The 17374-nt window shown below is 37.6% G+C and overlaps 1 protein-coding gene across 6 annotated transcripts in view; it reads right to left on the bottom strand.

The window, feature by feature from the left end:
- Positions 1–17374, bottom strand: part of PLCB1 (phospholipase C beta 1) — a 718158-nt gene that overhangs the window by 166915 nt on the left and 533869 nt on the right. For all 6 annotated transcript variants that reach the window (XM_081292670.1, XM_081292671.1, XM_081292672.1 and 3 more), the window contains one exon: positions 6918–7075. In XM_081292670.1, coding sequence (XP_081148796.1) covers positions 6918–7075 — 158 coding nt within the window. The remainder of the gene's footprint in view (positions 1–6917; positions 7076–17374) is intronic.

Below are 17374 nucleotides of genomic sequence, written 5' to 3'. Positions count from 1 at the left end.
ATATTTTATTTTGAGACAGGGTCTGGTTAAGTTGCTTAGGGCCTTGCTAAGTTACTGAGGCTGCCTTTGCATTTGTGATCCTCCTGCCTCCCAAACTGGTGGGATTATAGGGATTCGATACCACACCTGACTAGTTGTAGTTTTTAAGTTTCTTTCATACCTGCTATAATTAGAGGACATTGGATTTGAAAGTTCCTTCCTACTCAATTGCTCCTTATCAAGACAAAACCAGTTTTCAGATACTTCTAACACTGGATTCAATAATCTATTAACCATATGGTTCCATTACTAACCTCCAGTGGGGAAAATTGCCTTTATCCTTGACAGACAACAGCAGGGTGTATTTGGATATCCATTTTATGTGTGCATTTCTGGAGCCATGAAACTGTATCCTAAATTATTATTATTTCTCTCAGGGAATGAAGCCTTATTTTCAGAAATGCTGGATTTAACAATTTACCCACATTTGATCCATGTTTATCATGCATTTGTTTCATATTACCCGTTTTTCCATTCTGTACAATTACTGCTCAAAAGGGAGCTGCCTGAGGAAAGAAAAAGGACCAGCCTGGGATGGGGTGGGCAGGGAGGGGGTGTGCAGTGTATGGAGGAAGGAGATTGAGTAGGAACAGAAAGAATGAGACCAAAGGGTGAATTACTACATAAGGGCCATCAGAAGACAATGAAGCATAGAGACAAAGGAGCAGATATATGGGATAAGTAACAAATAAACCAGACTGCAGAATAAAAAGGCCTCCACAAAGAGACTGAATTACAGCACGTCCCCTTTCACTGAACATAACCTTTTATTTGGGCTCATACAATAAATAGGCATCAAATGCCAATAGGCAGATACATTGCACTGGAATGTTCTGCATCATATACATTGAAAGGAGATAAGCTGTATGGCATAAAAATGATGAACTTTGCAGCTGCAATACGCACTGTATCTATAGAATAGAATATGGTTTGATGGCTGTGAAAGTCAGGCCCAAGTGTAAGGGAAAGCCTGGGTAGCAAAAGTTGGGAGAGTCTTTTTACTGCCTACCAATACGTTGTACATAAAATTCCACATGCAAAAATGGAGAAAGATGAAATTCACGTAGGTGATGCACAGAGGTAAAAAGAGTAAAAATGAAAGCATTGCTATACTCTGTCTACTGGCTTTGGGATGGAAAAAAAAATCATCCAGAACATTTGTTGAGCACTGATTATATGCCAGGGTCTGTTCAAAGTGCTTCAGACAGATAAAGACACGAAACAAAGACCCCTGTCTTTGTGGTGCTCCCACCATGTTAGTAGAAAGAGATGCAACAGACAAGGAATATGATAATTAAAAGAAGCAGGTTGTTAGAAGGTGATGAGTGTCATGTGGAAAAAATGGAAATCTAGGGTTGAAAAATTTTTACCAAGGTGGGCTTGGGAGTGATGGCTAATAGGAATATTACATAGAGTTATACTTAGCCACAAGGAGAAGGCGGCATTTGATAAAGGTTCAAGGCGGTAAGGGGAGAGCCATGAGGGTACTTCAGGGAATAGCATTCAAGGCAGAGGGAACAGCCCATGCAAAGGCTTGAGGTAGGATCTGCCTGGCACTTGGAGCTGTGTGAGTGAGGGGGGGAGTAGTAAGAATTATGGTAATTTGGGGGTAGGAGATGGATTACGTAGAACACTATTCCTTGTTTCTCTTCTGATACTTTCTTACAAGTCACTATATATACTTGGTTCTGGAAAAGTGGATTGCATGCTGATAATCATGCAGAGCAGAATGGGAAGAGGGTGAGGAAAGGGAAGGAAGTTATTCAAGTACCAAATTTAAAGAGACCCTCACTCCAGGTACTGCTCTGCACCAACAGGACCCTGAGAATTAGGAGTCTCCTTAAAGTCTGCCTCACTGGTATTTCACTTGTCTTACCCTTGGTCCTAATGCAGAGATGCCTTGCTGTGTATTAATCCGGAACACGGGCTGCCATTTTTACTCCCCTCATCCATTCCCACCCACTACCACCCACCCACATCTCAGCCAGGACTAACTATCCTGCCAGTGCACATGAGCAGGAGGGTTGGCTGGACAAACTAACCACTGGAGAGATGATCTGGCTCTTCTCTGGTCACCTCTCCATCCATAATTCCAGCCAGCAGACAGAGGAAGCAGGATCTGGACTGGATTTAGTCCTGAAGCCTCTACACTTGTCTGCAAGTGTGTAGACATGGTTGAGAAGCAGGACTTCCAGACACCAGGAAGGGCTATTCAGGGAGTCCACAACTCGGGATTATAGGTGTGATTGAAGAACCACTTGTTTGGTCAAGTGCTTGAGAAGAGTCACTCCAAGCAAACTTGATGGCAAAGGCCGGGAAGCAGATGCTCCACATAAAATAAATATGCCTTAGAATGTGCTTGGGGTTTATTCTTACTCAAGGAACCCAAAGAAATTGGAAGATGACTTTTTTTTTTTTTTTGTACTGAGGCTTGAACCCAGCACACTCTACCACTGAGCCATATCCCTAGCCCTTTTTATTTTTTGTTTTGAGATAGGGTCTAAGTTGATTAAGGCCTCACTAGGTTACTGAGACTGGCCTTAAACTTGTGATTCCTGCCTCAGCCTCCTGAGTGGCTGGGATTACAGGAGTGTGCCCTCATGTCCAACTAAAGTCTTTTGATTTTCAAGAAAATGTAATAGCTCCTCACGAGGACTTAGGGGTAGACTGAGGGCAGGTGGGCTGGTCTTCCTAGTAGTGGTCCATGCGCAGGGCCACACATACCTCAACCCCATCAGATTGAGCTTCTTCCTTTTTAGAACCATTTCCACCCATTGACAGAGACTTCCAAATGGTACTGGCCCTACCCCAGCATCATCTGTCCCCACTTTCTCTTAAGAAGTCCAGTCAAGTTAGGCTGGTATCTTGGATAAATGGCAAAGGACAGTGGCAGAGTCTGGAGTGGCGGGGAGGACTATGGGAATAAAATAGAAACCCACTGATTTTACCATGTAAGAAAATCTGAAGATTTTCAGAGTAGTCGATTTCAGGAGCAGGTACAACTTTTAGAGATTTTGATCAGAATTAAGGTCAATCCCACTGTGAGACTTTGTCATAAAATTAATGCAAGGTGCCTCTATTTTCTCTAATCACTGTATTACAGGCTATGTTTAACAAAGCAGGGGAAGTCAAATTTCCTAGACATAGACAGCAAAATATTTTAAGGTGCTAATGATATTATTTCTGAACACATTTTTTTTTTGGACTGAATAAAGTACCTTTGATCAGAAAAATGCATTTGTCAAAACTGAAGCAAAGCTGTCCCCTGAACATTGGGCTTCTCTATTTCTGTTCTCTTAGATGATAAATTATTTTCTCACATCCCAAATACCCCAGAGCTAAAAAATGGGTTTGGGATTATTTTACCCAATAATTCTGAAACAGCTCCTCAAGCTTCTTTCTAAATAAATAAATACAAACCCCCGTTTTCCTGAGACAACTTCATTTAGCAAAGGCTAACCAAGTAGTTGATGATCTTCCTCATCCAAAGTTTTGTCACCAATTTCAGTGATGCTACCACCTAATTCACAAATTTTCTGGACTCTTAGTTCTCTCACTTTGCAATGGAAGTCATTTGCAATTGACTTCCCTCTACCCCCACTTTAGCTACCCACATACTTGGGCTCTGTTCCCCTGGTTGCTTGGGGCAAGAGTTGGTGATCCATATCAATTTGTTCTACAATCCAGGCAGCCCAGGTAATGGCCTAGGACCTAGAACTTTCTTCTAGCCCTTATCTTCTAATTTCCTTCCAAAGTGAGAAAACTTAGTCATCTAGAAAAACATGTTCCCTGAAGACTGAACATCTACCTTCTAGATACCTCCTTAGGTTCCTAGGAGCCCAGATTTACCTAGACAAATGGTCAATCTTCTGGGGATGGGTCTTTGAAGATGTGGATATAACTTGGATAGCTGGGATTAGGTGTCCACAGTGTTATCCAGTGTGCTGCCTATATCACCTAGATGAGCTTCTGCCCTACCCTAATTTTATCTCTGTACACAGAAGCTGGAAGCTCCTCTCCAGGAGAGCTAGCCTAAACCAGCTGGATCTAGGTTGCCTGCCTGAGAGACCTCCAAATGACCTCTAACTGCAGCATAATCCAATCTGTATATGAAATGCACCCCCTCCACCCCAGTGCCAGGACAGTTGACAACTGCCATGATCACACTGGAAATAACTGTAAAAAGAGCAAAAGAGGTGGAACCTGAATTACCACCCATTCACAGAAAAGACATGAATATTCTTCCCCTTTATTAGCCTCTCTTTTCTTTTATCCTATATCCATGATTTTCCACTCTCCACAGGTTGAGCCTGTCTCCTTGTTTCTCTTATTCTTTGGCCAAGAATGAACCTTCCTGCACTGCTCACTGGATGCTCAGTCTCCTTTAGTGTTTCCATGATTCCAAAAGAGAAAAAGAATCCAATTTGGGTCAAAAAATGATAACACAGGTGAATGTAGGTGGAGTCAAAGGTGGAAAGAGCAATAAGCCTAAACACACCCCATTCCTGTTTAATAAGAATGCCCAAAGCTTCCTTAACATTAACAGCTTTTACTCTTACCCCAGGGAGGATTTCTTAAGATTCCAATCTTAGTGGAGGTTGGTTACATATGCCTGTATTTCCAGTTACTAAGTAGGCTGAGGCAGGAGGATCAGAAATTGGAGGGCAATCTGGGCAACTTAATGAGATCCTGCATTAAAATAAAATACGAAGGGCTGATAATGTAGCTCAGTGGAAGAGTCTTTGCCTAACATGCAAGAAGCTCTGGGTTCAATTAAAAAAAAAAGATACCTATTATAGGTTTATTTCGGCTTTCTGACAGCATCCAATCCATAGCAGCATTTGAAACCTCTTCTAAATCATTTAATGTAAACCTAAGTCCTGTAAATTTTCTGTAACAAACATTTACTGAGTCATTACTGTTCTCCATGATAGGTGTTCTACTCCTTCATGAGCAAATAAACCCAATTTGACTAGAGGCATGTTCCTGGAGGCCTGATGGGTAGACAGCAACATATCAAAAGCTCTGCTACAGGGTGGACTTTCATACAGGTTGAGCATCTCTAATCCAAAAATCTGAAACCCAAGTGCTCCAAAATTTGAACCTTTTTGAAATCCAACATAATGTTCACAAAATTTGTGGGACATTTTGTATTTCAGGTTGTCAGGTTATGTTTGCTTAACTGGAAAAGTCTATGGAAATATTCTTAAGCTCAAAAAACTTCAAAAAACCTGGAACAGTTCTTTTCCCAAGCATTATGGATCAAAGATACTCAATCTGTATCACTATTTAATTAAATAGTAGTAATTGATAGTGTCATGATAAATAAAGCAAATAAAGCTAGAAATACATGCAATAATATTGATGAATCTTCTAAACAATGAGTTTTTAAAAAGCAAGGCACAAAATAATGCATCTACTGTATTAATCAATTTACACACCATGTTAAACAATTGTGGGAGCTGCAATGTTTAGGGCAGCACCTAAACTTACTTAGCGCTAAAATGTACAAAGTAGTGATCATTTCACAATTCAAGAGGGTGGTCACTTCTGAGGGTAGGGAGACCAACCACGCTGATGAGAATAGGGACATGGGGTTGTATCTGTTTTTTATTTTTTCCATTACTGGGGATTGAACCCATGGGTACTCTACCACAGAGCTACATCTTTGGTCCACTTATTTATTTATTTATGGTACCAAGGATAGAACTCAGGGACACTCAACCACTGAGCCACATTCCCAGCCCTCTTTGTATTTTATTTAGAGACAGGGCCTCACTGAGTTGCTTAGCACCTTGCCCTAGCTAAAGCTGTCTTTGAACTCCTAATCCTCCTGTCTCAGACTCCCTAGCTACTGGGATTACAGGCATGCACCACAATGCCTGGTTTACTTATCTATTCTTTGAGATAGGTCTTAAGTTTCCCAGGCTGGTTTCAAATTTGCCATCCTTCTGCCTCAGCATCCTGAGTCCCTGGAATTACAGGAGTATGATAACACACCTGAGTTAGATGGTAGTTACATGCATATACACTTTATATTCATTAATTAAACTGTAGAAATAAGTTGTATGAATACTTTGCTTTACATGTTTCATAACAGTAAATGTAATTCCAGCTGGGCACAGTGGCTCACACCTGTAATCCTGGCAACTCAGGAGGCTAAGGCAGGAGGATCACAAGTTCAAAGCCTGACTCAGCAATTTAGCAAGGCCCTAAGCAATTTAGTAGACCCTGTCTCAAAAAAAAAAAAAAAAAAAAAAAAAAAGAAAGAAAAGAAAGAAAGAAAGAAAAGAAAAATGTGTTGGGAATGTGGCTCAGTGATGAAGTGCTGCTGGGTTCAATCCCCAGTGCCAATAAATAAATAAACAAATAAAATAAAATGTGATAAAGAAATACTAATGCCAAATATGGCCATAAAAAAAGATTTTTTTTTTCATTATAAAACTGTTACCAGAACCAGGCGTGGTGGCACATGCATATAATCCCAGAACTGGTAGGCTAAAACAGGAAGATCACAATCCAGGCTCCAGGCCAGCCTTGGTAACCTACTGAGACCCTCAACAGTTTAGTGGGACCTTGTTTCAAAAACGAAACAAAATAAAACAAAATGGCTGGTGATGTAGCTCAGTGGTAGATCTCTGATTTCAATCCCCAATACCAAAAAAAAAAAAAAAGAGTTTCCTTAGAGTTTGACTAGCATGCATCCATTCACCTGATGCCAATTAACCATGGGTAAACTGCTTAATTTTAACCTGTGATATTATAAAGATGACTCATAGCCTATGGAGACGTTATTGTGATTACTGGGACTTTCTACCTGAGGAAGTTTTCTCCAAAAGGACTCAGGTCTCCCCGGCTCCCTTTGTTAGCCACTCTACCTTGAAGGATATTTCCGTCGTCATGGTGAATCCGTGGGTGATGACGGGTTCTTCTTCTGCAGTCCTTCCCTTCCAGCAGTCCAGCTCCACACAGCGACAACCAGACAGAAGCACTTGGCGATACATCTCCACAGAGGAGTTTCCAGCCAGCTGGCCAGCTGTAACACACCAACAAAACAAACCCCAGAATCTCATGAATCAAGCAAGATAGTGAGTCGTGCTTCCTAGAAAGGCTCTCTTAACAGTTGGAAAACAAAGTGTTTAGGAGCTGTAGCAGCTGGGCGCGAGTGGCAGATGCCTGTCATCCCAGCAAATCAGGAGGTTGTGGCAGGAGGATTACAAATTCGAGGCCAATCTGGACGACTCAGCAAGACTGTTCAAGAGGGAAAAAGAAATTAAAAGGGGGTGGGGATGTGGTTTAGAGGTAGACTACTATCCTAACGTGTGCATGTGCGAGGCCCTGAGTTCAGTCCCACTTTCACACAGAAAAAGAAAAGCTGGAACAGTTGTTCTCAGCCTCCCTTCTGCCTTAACATACCAGGGAGCTGAGTACAATCAAGAATCCCTAGCACTGGGTTGGGTGAAGAGAGAATAGAGAGAGTACAGAGAGGAGGGCATCATAACAATAACAAGGACACATGCTTCTTAGGAGCTTATCATGTGTCAATAACAGGTCTTTGGACCTTAAATGTATCAAATATTTAATCTTTAAAAAATGTTCATTATTTTATTTAAAATATAAAACAGCACAAAGTAGTTCAATTGCCCGAGTTTCCAAAGCTGGAAAATAAAAAAATACAGAATTCTGTTCATGGAACAGAAGATACTGCTCCCTTAGTTGATCTATAGAACTCACTTCTTATCAAAATCCCACCGGCATTTTCTTTTCTTTTCTCTTCTTTTCTTTTTCTGCATGTCAGGGATTGAACCCAGGGCTATCCACATGCTACCAGTGAGCTATATCCCTAGCCCCCCACTCTGCTTTTTATCTTTTTTTTTTTCAGAAGTTGACAACCTGATTCAAAACTTCATGTTAATCAAATAATTTTGAAAATTTTTAACAAAGTTAGAATCATACTTCTCAACTTAAAAATTGACTACAAACCTGTAGAAAGCAACTGTCCTATCATAAGGATAGATATAATGGAATAGAATTGAGAGTCCTGTAGAGTGCAATGGCGCAGGCCTGAAATCTCAGTGCCTTGGGAGGCTGAGGCAGGAGATCTTGAGTTCAAAGCCAGCCTCAGCAACAGCAAGGTCCTATGCAACTCAGTGAGACCCTGTCTCTAAATAAAATACAAAATAGGGCTGGGGATGTGGCTCAGTGGTCGAGTTCCTCAGTATCAAAAATAAAAAAAAATTGGGAGTCCTAAACAAACCTCCATTATACGGTCATCTGGCTTTCAAAAGAGTTGATAGACAAGTGAAAGCAGAAAAGAATAGTCTTTTCAATGATTGGCCTGGGCAGGATAACTGGACAGCCACATGCAAAGAATGAAGCTGGATCTTTATTTCAAACTATAAACAACAAATCAAATGGATCAAATTCCAAAACTGTGAGAGCTAAAAACCATAAAACTCCTAGGTGGAGGTGAATCCACAGAATTGGATGCGGCAGGGATTTTGTAGATATGACAACAATAGCACAAAGGAACAAAAGGAAAAAATAGGTAAATTTCATCAGAGTTAAGAGGTTCAGTGAACACAACTGAAATACCCATGTGAAGTTATGAGAATCATAACAATCAAGGCACCTGAGGTCTATGGGCTAGAATACAGAGGGCAGACAAACTACTTCTTTTTCACTTAAGAAATCAAAGGTTTCTTCCAAAGATGGAATGTTCTCTCTGATAAGTGGATGCTAATCCATAATTGGGGTGGGGCATGGGAAAAATGGAAGAACTGTGATTGGGCAAAGTGGAGGGGAAGGGACAGGAGGGGGCATGGGGGCAGGAAAGATGGGGAATGAGATGGACATCATTACCCTAGATACCTGTATAACTGCACATATGGTGCGACGCTATATGGGATACAACCAGGGAAATGAAAAGTTGTGCTGCAATTTTGTAAAATGAATCAAAATGCATTCTGCTGTCATACATACCTAATTAGAATAAATAAATCAAAATTTTAAAAGAGAAATGAACAGTTTTCTTAATGCCACTATAAATTGTTTTTAAAAGATTAATACTAAATAACTTTTGAGGCAACACATTACCAAACAAATTGAAGTCTTTGGTTTTCCCTATTAAAGTGTTTTTTTTTTTTTTTAATTCATACTCTATAAGATTCCTTCATGTCTTTTTTTTTTTTTATTAGCCAGTTGACTCATGACATGTTGATGAAAACTGTCAAAATGACTTTGAAATGGACAATATTGGCTCTGTGGAGACTCATAAGAGAAAGAAAATAAGATTAAGTCTACTGGTTAATTTTGGTTTTATATGCATGTCACAACACTCAACTATCAGCATAACAAAAGGATGACATTCTTGAGTTCTATGGAGCCCTGGTAAATGAGCTGAAGACTGATGAAGTAGGTTTCAGAATCCCTTGTAAGAAAAAACAATTAGGGCATTTTAAATGCACAGTGTATTTGCAAAACAGAAATGCTGACAAAACAACCTAGAAAGTTCTCCAATGCTAGATAATCCATTTGCTATTTACAATTGTCTTGAAGTTTATTGTCATTGCAAAAATGTACAGATGTCTTTTCTGCATCAAGGGGCAAGGGAACAATGGAACCAAAAGGGAAAAGATTATGTTATTTCTAAACTTCAGGGAGGGCTATCCTAACCAAAGAAAGTGAAGAAGTTAAATAATTACCAAGTTAACACTTAAAAATGTTTGTGCCTGCAAAAAACTGCACTGGTATTAAAAAATAGAGCAGATGTTTTTTGAATGTACGCTGTCCAGGAAAAGGTTATTACTAACCTTGTAATCCAACACTGCTACACATGGTGCAATTTCTGAGTCTATTTTATTTAGCCTTCATTGAATGGTAGGGAAGTTGTCATGGATTTAGAAGCTAAATTAGAGTAAATGGTATATCAAAGTAGATAAAGACCTAACCAATACTAGAATGTTCTGTCAAGAGTTTCTGGAAACAATTATTTGGGTTTGCTTGCAATTTTCTTTCTTTTTTTGTTTTGTCATTTAAACAATAATCAGAAGAAATTTGATATACACTTTGATGGCTGAACAGTCAATATTTGAAAGGCATGGTAAAGTGTGGGGTTGGGTTTGTGAAATGCAAAAAACATCTAAAAAATCTAGTACGTGTGTGTGTGTGTGTGTGTGTGTGTGTGTGTATGTGTGTGTTGTCCAACATGTAAAACTAACAGAATCCCTCAAAGATAAACTTGTTGACCATTCTTTTTTTAAAAAATACTCTTAAATTTCTGTTTGTGTGCATATTTGATCATTGCTTCTTTGTAGGCAAAATTTTCAGAAATTGAATTATTCATCCAATATTTTTCTGCCTCTTAAGAACTTTGAACATACATTGCCAAGCAACTCTCTAGGATTGATCTTGATTATTGGGTTTTTTAGTCCTTATGTTCTCTTCACTGGCCCAAAATTAATTCAGTTAGTTAGGTAATCCTTTTGATCATTCTTAAAATTAATAATTTTTTATTAGAAATGGAAGTCTACAAAAGAAAGCCTATTGTAGGAAGACCCATATTTATCCAGAATTTTCCTGTTCCTTGAAATGTACATAAAGTTCCCTGTATGTTTAACTTCACTAAGGAGATTTTTTTTATATAAGTGCTAACAATCTCCATTATTTCTTTTCTGCCTAAAGACTCAAAATTGGCTTTACTTTTCTTTCCTAAAATTCTTAGCTTCTCTTTATTACATCCCAACCCACTGACTATATTTCCATTTGACTTGATTCAATAAATGTAGCTTCTGGGGCCAGGGATTGCCAAGAGGTTGGGACTGTGATGTGTCATGAGTCATTCAACCCTTGGTATTTCTGAAACTTGCATTTGACATCATCTCTGCCTGGCTGTGAACACCCTCTGGAATACATTCCAAATCCATGATTGAACTTGGAGCTGAAGCTCCATCTCAGATTAATTCCTATTACTGCCTCCAGTCACAGCTCTGTGACTTCTCACTTGACTAAACTCATTTTTGGTAGCTGGTTACATTCACTAGAGCTTTGTCTCAGATTACCAGAGGCATCCAGTGAGAGAAAAGACCAGGAAATTGGAAATAACAATTTCTGTATTAACAAAGCCTTCTGAGAAATTTCTTATCTTGCAAGGGCTAATGAATAATTGCCTACATTCATGTTTATCAACAGTTGCTGTCTTCTTTTCAACCTCCAGGGTAAGAAAGTTGAGAATGTGAGGTATTTGTTAACTCAGTGGCCTTTTTCAATATACATTGTCTCCTTCAATAATGGGAGATGAGGATTATTTCTCCTTGCTTTCCATTCTGTGACAATTATATAATCTCACAGCTACACCTATGGAAGCAGTTCAAAATATGAGACTGTATTGTTTCTCTTGACCAATCCTAGAGGCATCATTTTGATCTAGACTCTCCCTTCCATAGTATCGGCCCCAGAGAACACGTGAAAATTTCTTGAACATAGATCCAACTGTTAGGTGATGCCTTAGTTGAGAAAGTGGGGAAGGGTCTAAATCCATTCCCACTCTTGAGAAAACAATGTTAAGCATGTATCTTACTGATCACGGGATGGTCCCCATACAAATATATATATCCCCAAACACATTTTTTTTTTTTGTGGGAGGCAAAATACAGGTTTCTGGGATATAAAAATGACATGAAAAAATAAAAATGACATGAGACGTCGCCCTTACCTCAGCATCTACGAAGGGAGGCAAGTAAAAATAAAACAGCAGGTTTTTATTTAGCAGTTCAAACTCTCATCCTGATTATACACTTCTGGTCATCCTTTCTTTCTCTTATTTCTTTTTCCTTTTTTTACTAATTGATTATCCTATTTAGGATCTGATCAATCCTAAATTTATCTCTCCCATTCATGGAGTAAATCAAGAATCTTTTGAGGCGGTCATGGAACTTCCATGGCTCATGGTAGTGACTAAAGCGGTTTTTGCTCTGTGGTATAATTCTGGAGAATATATAATAGGGCATCAAGGAAAGAATACTAGGTGGGGGTGCAGGAGAGGTGTTTAAGAACCTCCAGGGATACTTTTCTTAATCTTAGGGACACAAGATTGGAACTTTCCTTATGCCACATGTGGATCTTTGTTCGTAGGAAAGTGACACTTAGGGTATACAGTCATCTTGAAACCAAAAGAGGACAAAGAAGAAAGCACCTTGGTGTTCAATGACACTAATGAATTCTTGATTTAACCAACCTTCAACCACTCCTCCTCTGGAAGTCTTATGGGTGAGGTAATAAATTCCTTAATCTTTAAGTCATTATGTGATAATATCTTATTACTTTCAGCCACAAGGATCCTGGCTGTTCTAATTTATCTTCATTTTATAAATATGGAAACCAAGGCTCGGGGAGGTAAGTCCATAATTAAAGATAAATTTAAACTCAGCCTGTTTATTTCCTAAGTTCATTTTCTTTCCATTCTACCACCTAATTTTCTTAGGTCTCTGTATACTTAAATACAAAATAAACGATAAAAGGTTATATATGCTAAGGATAATGAAGGAGAAATATGTAGGAAGAGAATGAGTGACATTCCAAGTATGGGTAGCTAGTGAGTGATTGACAAGGGTACAACTAGGACTGAATCATTGTTAGACATTTTCTGCAACCAAGAACATATAACTGAGGAGGGAAGTTGCATAATTATTTGACATTTAGTCAGATAATTTAATTCATCAGACTATTGAGGATAACTAAAACTTCAAATCAATTTTTTTTTCTTTAAGCTCAGTAAGGAGGCTAATTTACCCAGAGGTTATACCACTTTGTCTTGCCTTTATATGGAGCCATTATCTCCTAAAGAGTTTGGAGCATGAAAAGTTTGGTGTATGAAATGATGCTCAGGTGTGGGTTGAAATGATTACATATTGTTCTGTCCTAGGAGGATTCTTTTTTTCTGGATTCATCAATGTAGATTCCTCAAGGAAAAATCATCATTTAAAACATAATCATTTCTGGGTATACTGCCAAGACCATCTAAAACTCTTGAAAATGACCATTGCAATTAAAACCCAACTCCTTCTGTGGACATATTTCTCTCATTGATCTGATTTATTTTTCCTTCTGGGCATCTTGATATTCAACAAGGGGCAATAATGAGCAGAAAAATAGCCATAATAATATGCAATGCTAAATGGATTGGTTTTTCATACTGTACATTTAATTTTTACAGTCCCTTTGAAGTCTCAAAAGAAAACAGCAAGCATATTGAAATGCTCCTCATTTAGATTAAGAGTGAAATTTCTCAGAAATTCTAGTTCTTAAAGTGCTCCAATAAAATAAATAGAGTAGTGACAGGGGATATGCAGGGTTGGTGATCCCCTTAGTCACTGTCAATCTCTGTCTTTTTTCCTATATTTAATCCACACTACAGTAGGTATTAACTTGTGTTTGCACTTGGCATTTCATAGCTTATTTGAATAGAAAACCTTTCCTTTTTTTTTCTAGGGAGAGCCTCTTATGTGAAATAGATTTCTATAGATAGAGTTTTCACTTGTTTTAAAAATGTCCATGAAGTATAAAATTGTACTTATTTCCTTGATAATGATTTTAAAACTCAACTAAATTCTATTGGGATTCTATTGGTTATAACTTTTAGCATTATCAGTTGGGTCTGGAGAGTTTTAATTTTTATAGCAGAGATGTCCAAATTTATCCAAAAGCCCCCAAGAAACAAAGTTCTATATTAGTTTTATCTGTAATTAAAACAATGATTTTATGAAGTAAAACCAAATTTTGGTCCATAAGTCAAAAGAGGACTTCAGGCAAAACCTTAAGAGTCTGTATTAACATTTTTAAAAATTTTTTTATTCTAATTTGTTATATATGACAGCAGAACGAGTTACATTTCGTATTATATAGATAGAGCACAATTTTTCATATCCCTGGTTGTATACAAAGTATATTCACACCATTCTTGTCTTCGTTCATGTACTTAGGGTGATGATGTCCATCTCATTCCACCATCTTTTCTACTCCCATGCCCTTTCCCTTCCCCTCCCACCTCTTTACCCTATCTGGAGTTTGTCTAATCCTCCCATGCTCCCCCTCCCAACCCTATTATGAATCAGCTTCCTTATATCAGAGAAAACATTTTGGCATTTGTTTTTTTGGGATTGGCTAACTTCACTTAGCATTATATTCTCCAACTCCATCCATTTACCTGAAAATTCCATGATTTTATTCTCTTTTATCGCTGAGTAATATTCCCTTGTGTATATATACCACATTTTCTTTATCCATTCATCTACTGAAGGGCAACTAGGCTAGTTCCACAGTTTAGCTATTGTGAATTGTGCTGCTATAAACATTGATGTGACTGTGTCCTTGTAGTAGGCTGTTTTTAAGTCCTTTGGGTATATATCAAGGAGTGGAATAGCTGGGACAAAAGGTGGGTCCATTCCCAGTTTTCCAAGAAATCTCCATACTGCTTTCCATATTGAAGAGCCCGTATTAACATTTTTTAATGGATTTTTTCTATTTATATGAAATTCTCCCTAATTCCCCTGCAGAAAGACAAAAGCCTGGCTTTTACTGGAACAAGTTAATATTGTGAGAATTTATTTCATTCTATGCAAATCTATCTAATAAAAACCTTGGTATAATAATACATAGTTCAGAAAAGGGAGAAAGATAAGCAACTACAACAAGATCATTTAAGATAATTATTGAATTTAAGTGAGTTCACATAGTTTTACAAAATGAATATTTGAAAATATGTACATTTAATACTACTAGAAATTAAATAATTAGATAGAGAATTCATCAGCAATCTCATGCAGAATGAATGAATCAGATACAGAAATTTGGAAACAACTACTTGAGTTCTTTCTTTAAAACCTAACCTGAATCCTTCATTTTCCTAATAGTGGAAAACTCTATCTTCTGAGCATTGTCATCCATAATATGCTAATACCCTCAGATTTAAAATAACCTAATACAATGATGTTAAAATTCTCCATCACTTCTGTGGTTCTAAAGTCACACAAAAACAGGGCATATTAGTGACTGTTATAAAATTAATTTGAAAATCCTTGGTGAAATGCAGTTTGAAAATAAAAACTAAATGGGAAATTTGAATTATATTCCATAATTTATTGTTTGCATTAATAATGAATAATTTTCTTAGAACTATTATTATGTCATCCATAAAGCAAATGAGTAACTGCATAATTTGTTAGGTATCAAGACTGCAAAAGGAAATGCAAGAATTGAAGTTGGAAGATAGAAGTGAAAATATTTTTCTGAACCATGCCCTAAAAAGCAAAAAGCAAAATAACAACAACCCAAATTCCTTGGATTGTTCACAGAAATAATCTGGAAATAATCTTTCATAGTGCAGGGTCAAAAGTGCTGTCACTTATACTATTTTTGCTCTCCCCCACAAGGATCCAGAATACACTGGAGAAACATGATTCCATGTCTGGAGCAGACAGGAGAAAGGTGACTCTGAAAATATTTATGGGCCAGGAAGCAAGAGAATTTTCAAAACCCATGGGTCATACTGAGAGGCAAAAAAGGGTTCCCAGTGGCCAAAGCTGAGATAATTTGAGCTTCAAAGAATAGTGGCTGTAGTGGAATGCACATAAACAAAATCTGAAAACCCTAAATCCATAATGATGTTCAAGAGGACAGTTTAATATATTCCAAAAGAAGTTGAAAACAATGGAATATATATATATATATCCAATCGGTATTGCTGTTCAATTGTTTTGATATTCCTGACTCATTTATTATATGATACAGAAAGTAATGAATATAAATATATCAATTTAGTTGCATGGCATCAATTCCCAGGCATTTTGGGCTTAAAAGGACTTTTATAAAAATACTCAGCATTGTGACTTTTGGGCAAACAAAATTTCATATCCAAAATTCAGCTGGATAAATATTTAAGTGTTTTTTGAGTCTTGTAGTAAGTATATGATAAATGCAAGATTTCATTATATGCTGAAGTTTTTAAAATCATACTTTGGATTCTCTCAAGTCAAAGATAAAGCTTCTTAACTTGACATTTCACAGACCTCCATGAACTTGGATGAGAAAAAAAATGTTACATTTTTAATTATAACATCTTCACAAAATTTAAATTCTCTTCAATTATGAATGTAGGTGACAAGTCACAGTAGTTTTAGCAGGATATGTGACTGTTTTACCAGTAGAAATCACAGATACTTTCCTATGGTATCCAATTGTGGCAAGTATGATAAAATATTGCTTATACTCATTTAAAATGGTTAATTAAAAAGATACATATTATTTTATCACAAAATTGTTTTTAAATATTTGTTAAAAATATTTTAGTGAAATTTATTTACTCTTTAATCCCAGGTACTTTATTTTATGTTTTTAACATTCTGAGAAGTGTCTATAAGCTTCAATAGGCTACCAAATAGGTCAGTGGCACCAAATAAGATTAAGAACCTTTAAGAAGGAAAAATAAAATCCCTTATAAAGGCTTATGAGCTTGGATGTGAATGGAGCCGCAGTTTTTGTAGCAGGCCTAAAGAACTGAATCCAAAGGGTGTTTAAGTGGACATTCTTCTCCTGAAATTATGGAACCTGTTGTAGTTTTAAGCAGCACTGAAAATTCTTTGTCACTTTCCTATTGAGAACTGTGGTTTATGTACCCTTTGAATCTAATTGGGATTGTGACTCTAGACAAATACAGAAAGGAGTGACATTATAGGGCTTCAGGAGTTAAGTGTAAAGGCAGTTAAGCTTCCTTGTTACCTGGGATACTTGTTCTTGCATCTCTGAGTTGCCATCCATGTAAGAAGCCTACCTACCCTTGGGTTGCCATGCTCTAAGGAAGCCCAAGCTACATGGTGAGGCCTCTTGTAAAAATTGGGTTCCTAGTCCTAACTGAACCTAGTTGTTGGGTCATTCTAGCTGTGGGGCCAGATATGATGGAGAAGACTCCAGATGATTCCAGCAGCAGGCTCTTTAATTGAGTCACCCCTTCTTCTCCCAGTCACTTTTGAGGTAAAAACTAGGACACAATGGATCAGAGACATACAGTCTCCTGTATTCTATTCACTATCTGAATTCCTGATTCACAGAATATGGATCAAAGTAAAATATTGCTTGTTTTATGATACTAAACTTTGGACACCCTTTGGAGTGGTTTGTTATACAGCAATAAGTAACCAGAATAGAGTTTAGGAGGAGCCAAACATGAATTTAGTTTTGTGGCAGAGCTTTTCTAGAGAATGTCAGTTGAAACAAAATTGGGTGTAAGTAGTCTGAAAGCCTTTCAGTTCTCATGAAAAACATGTACATTGCAGTTCAAATG

Source organism: Spermophilus citellus, assembly GCF_964194105.1.
Source record: "Spermophilus citellus genome assembly, chromosome: 4".
In the NCBI taxonomy this organism is placed as follows: Eukaryota; Metazoa; Chordata; class Mammalia; order Rodentia; family Sciuridae; genus Spermophilus; species Spermophilus citellus.
Note: the sequence above shows the minus strand (reverse complement) of the source record. Positions and strands in the feature narration are given on the sequence as shown.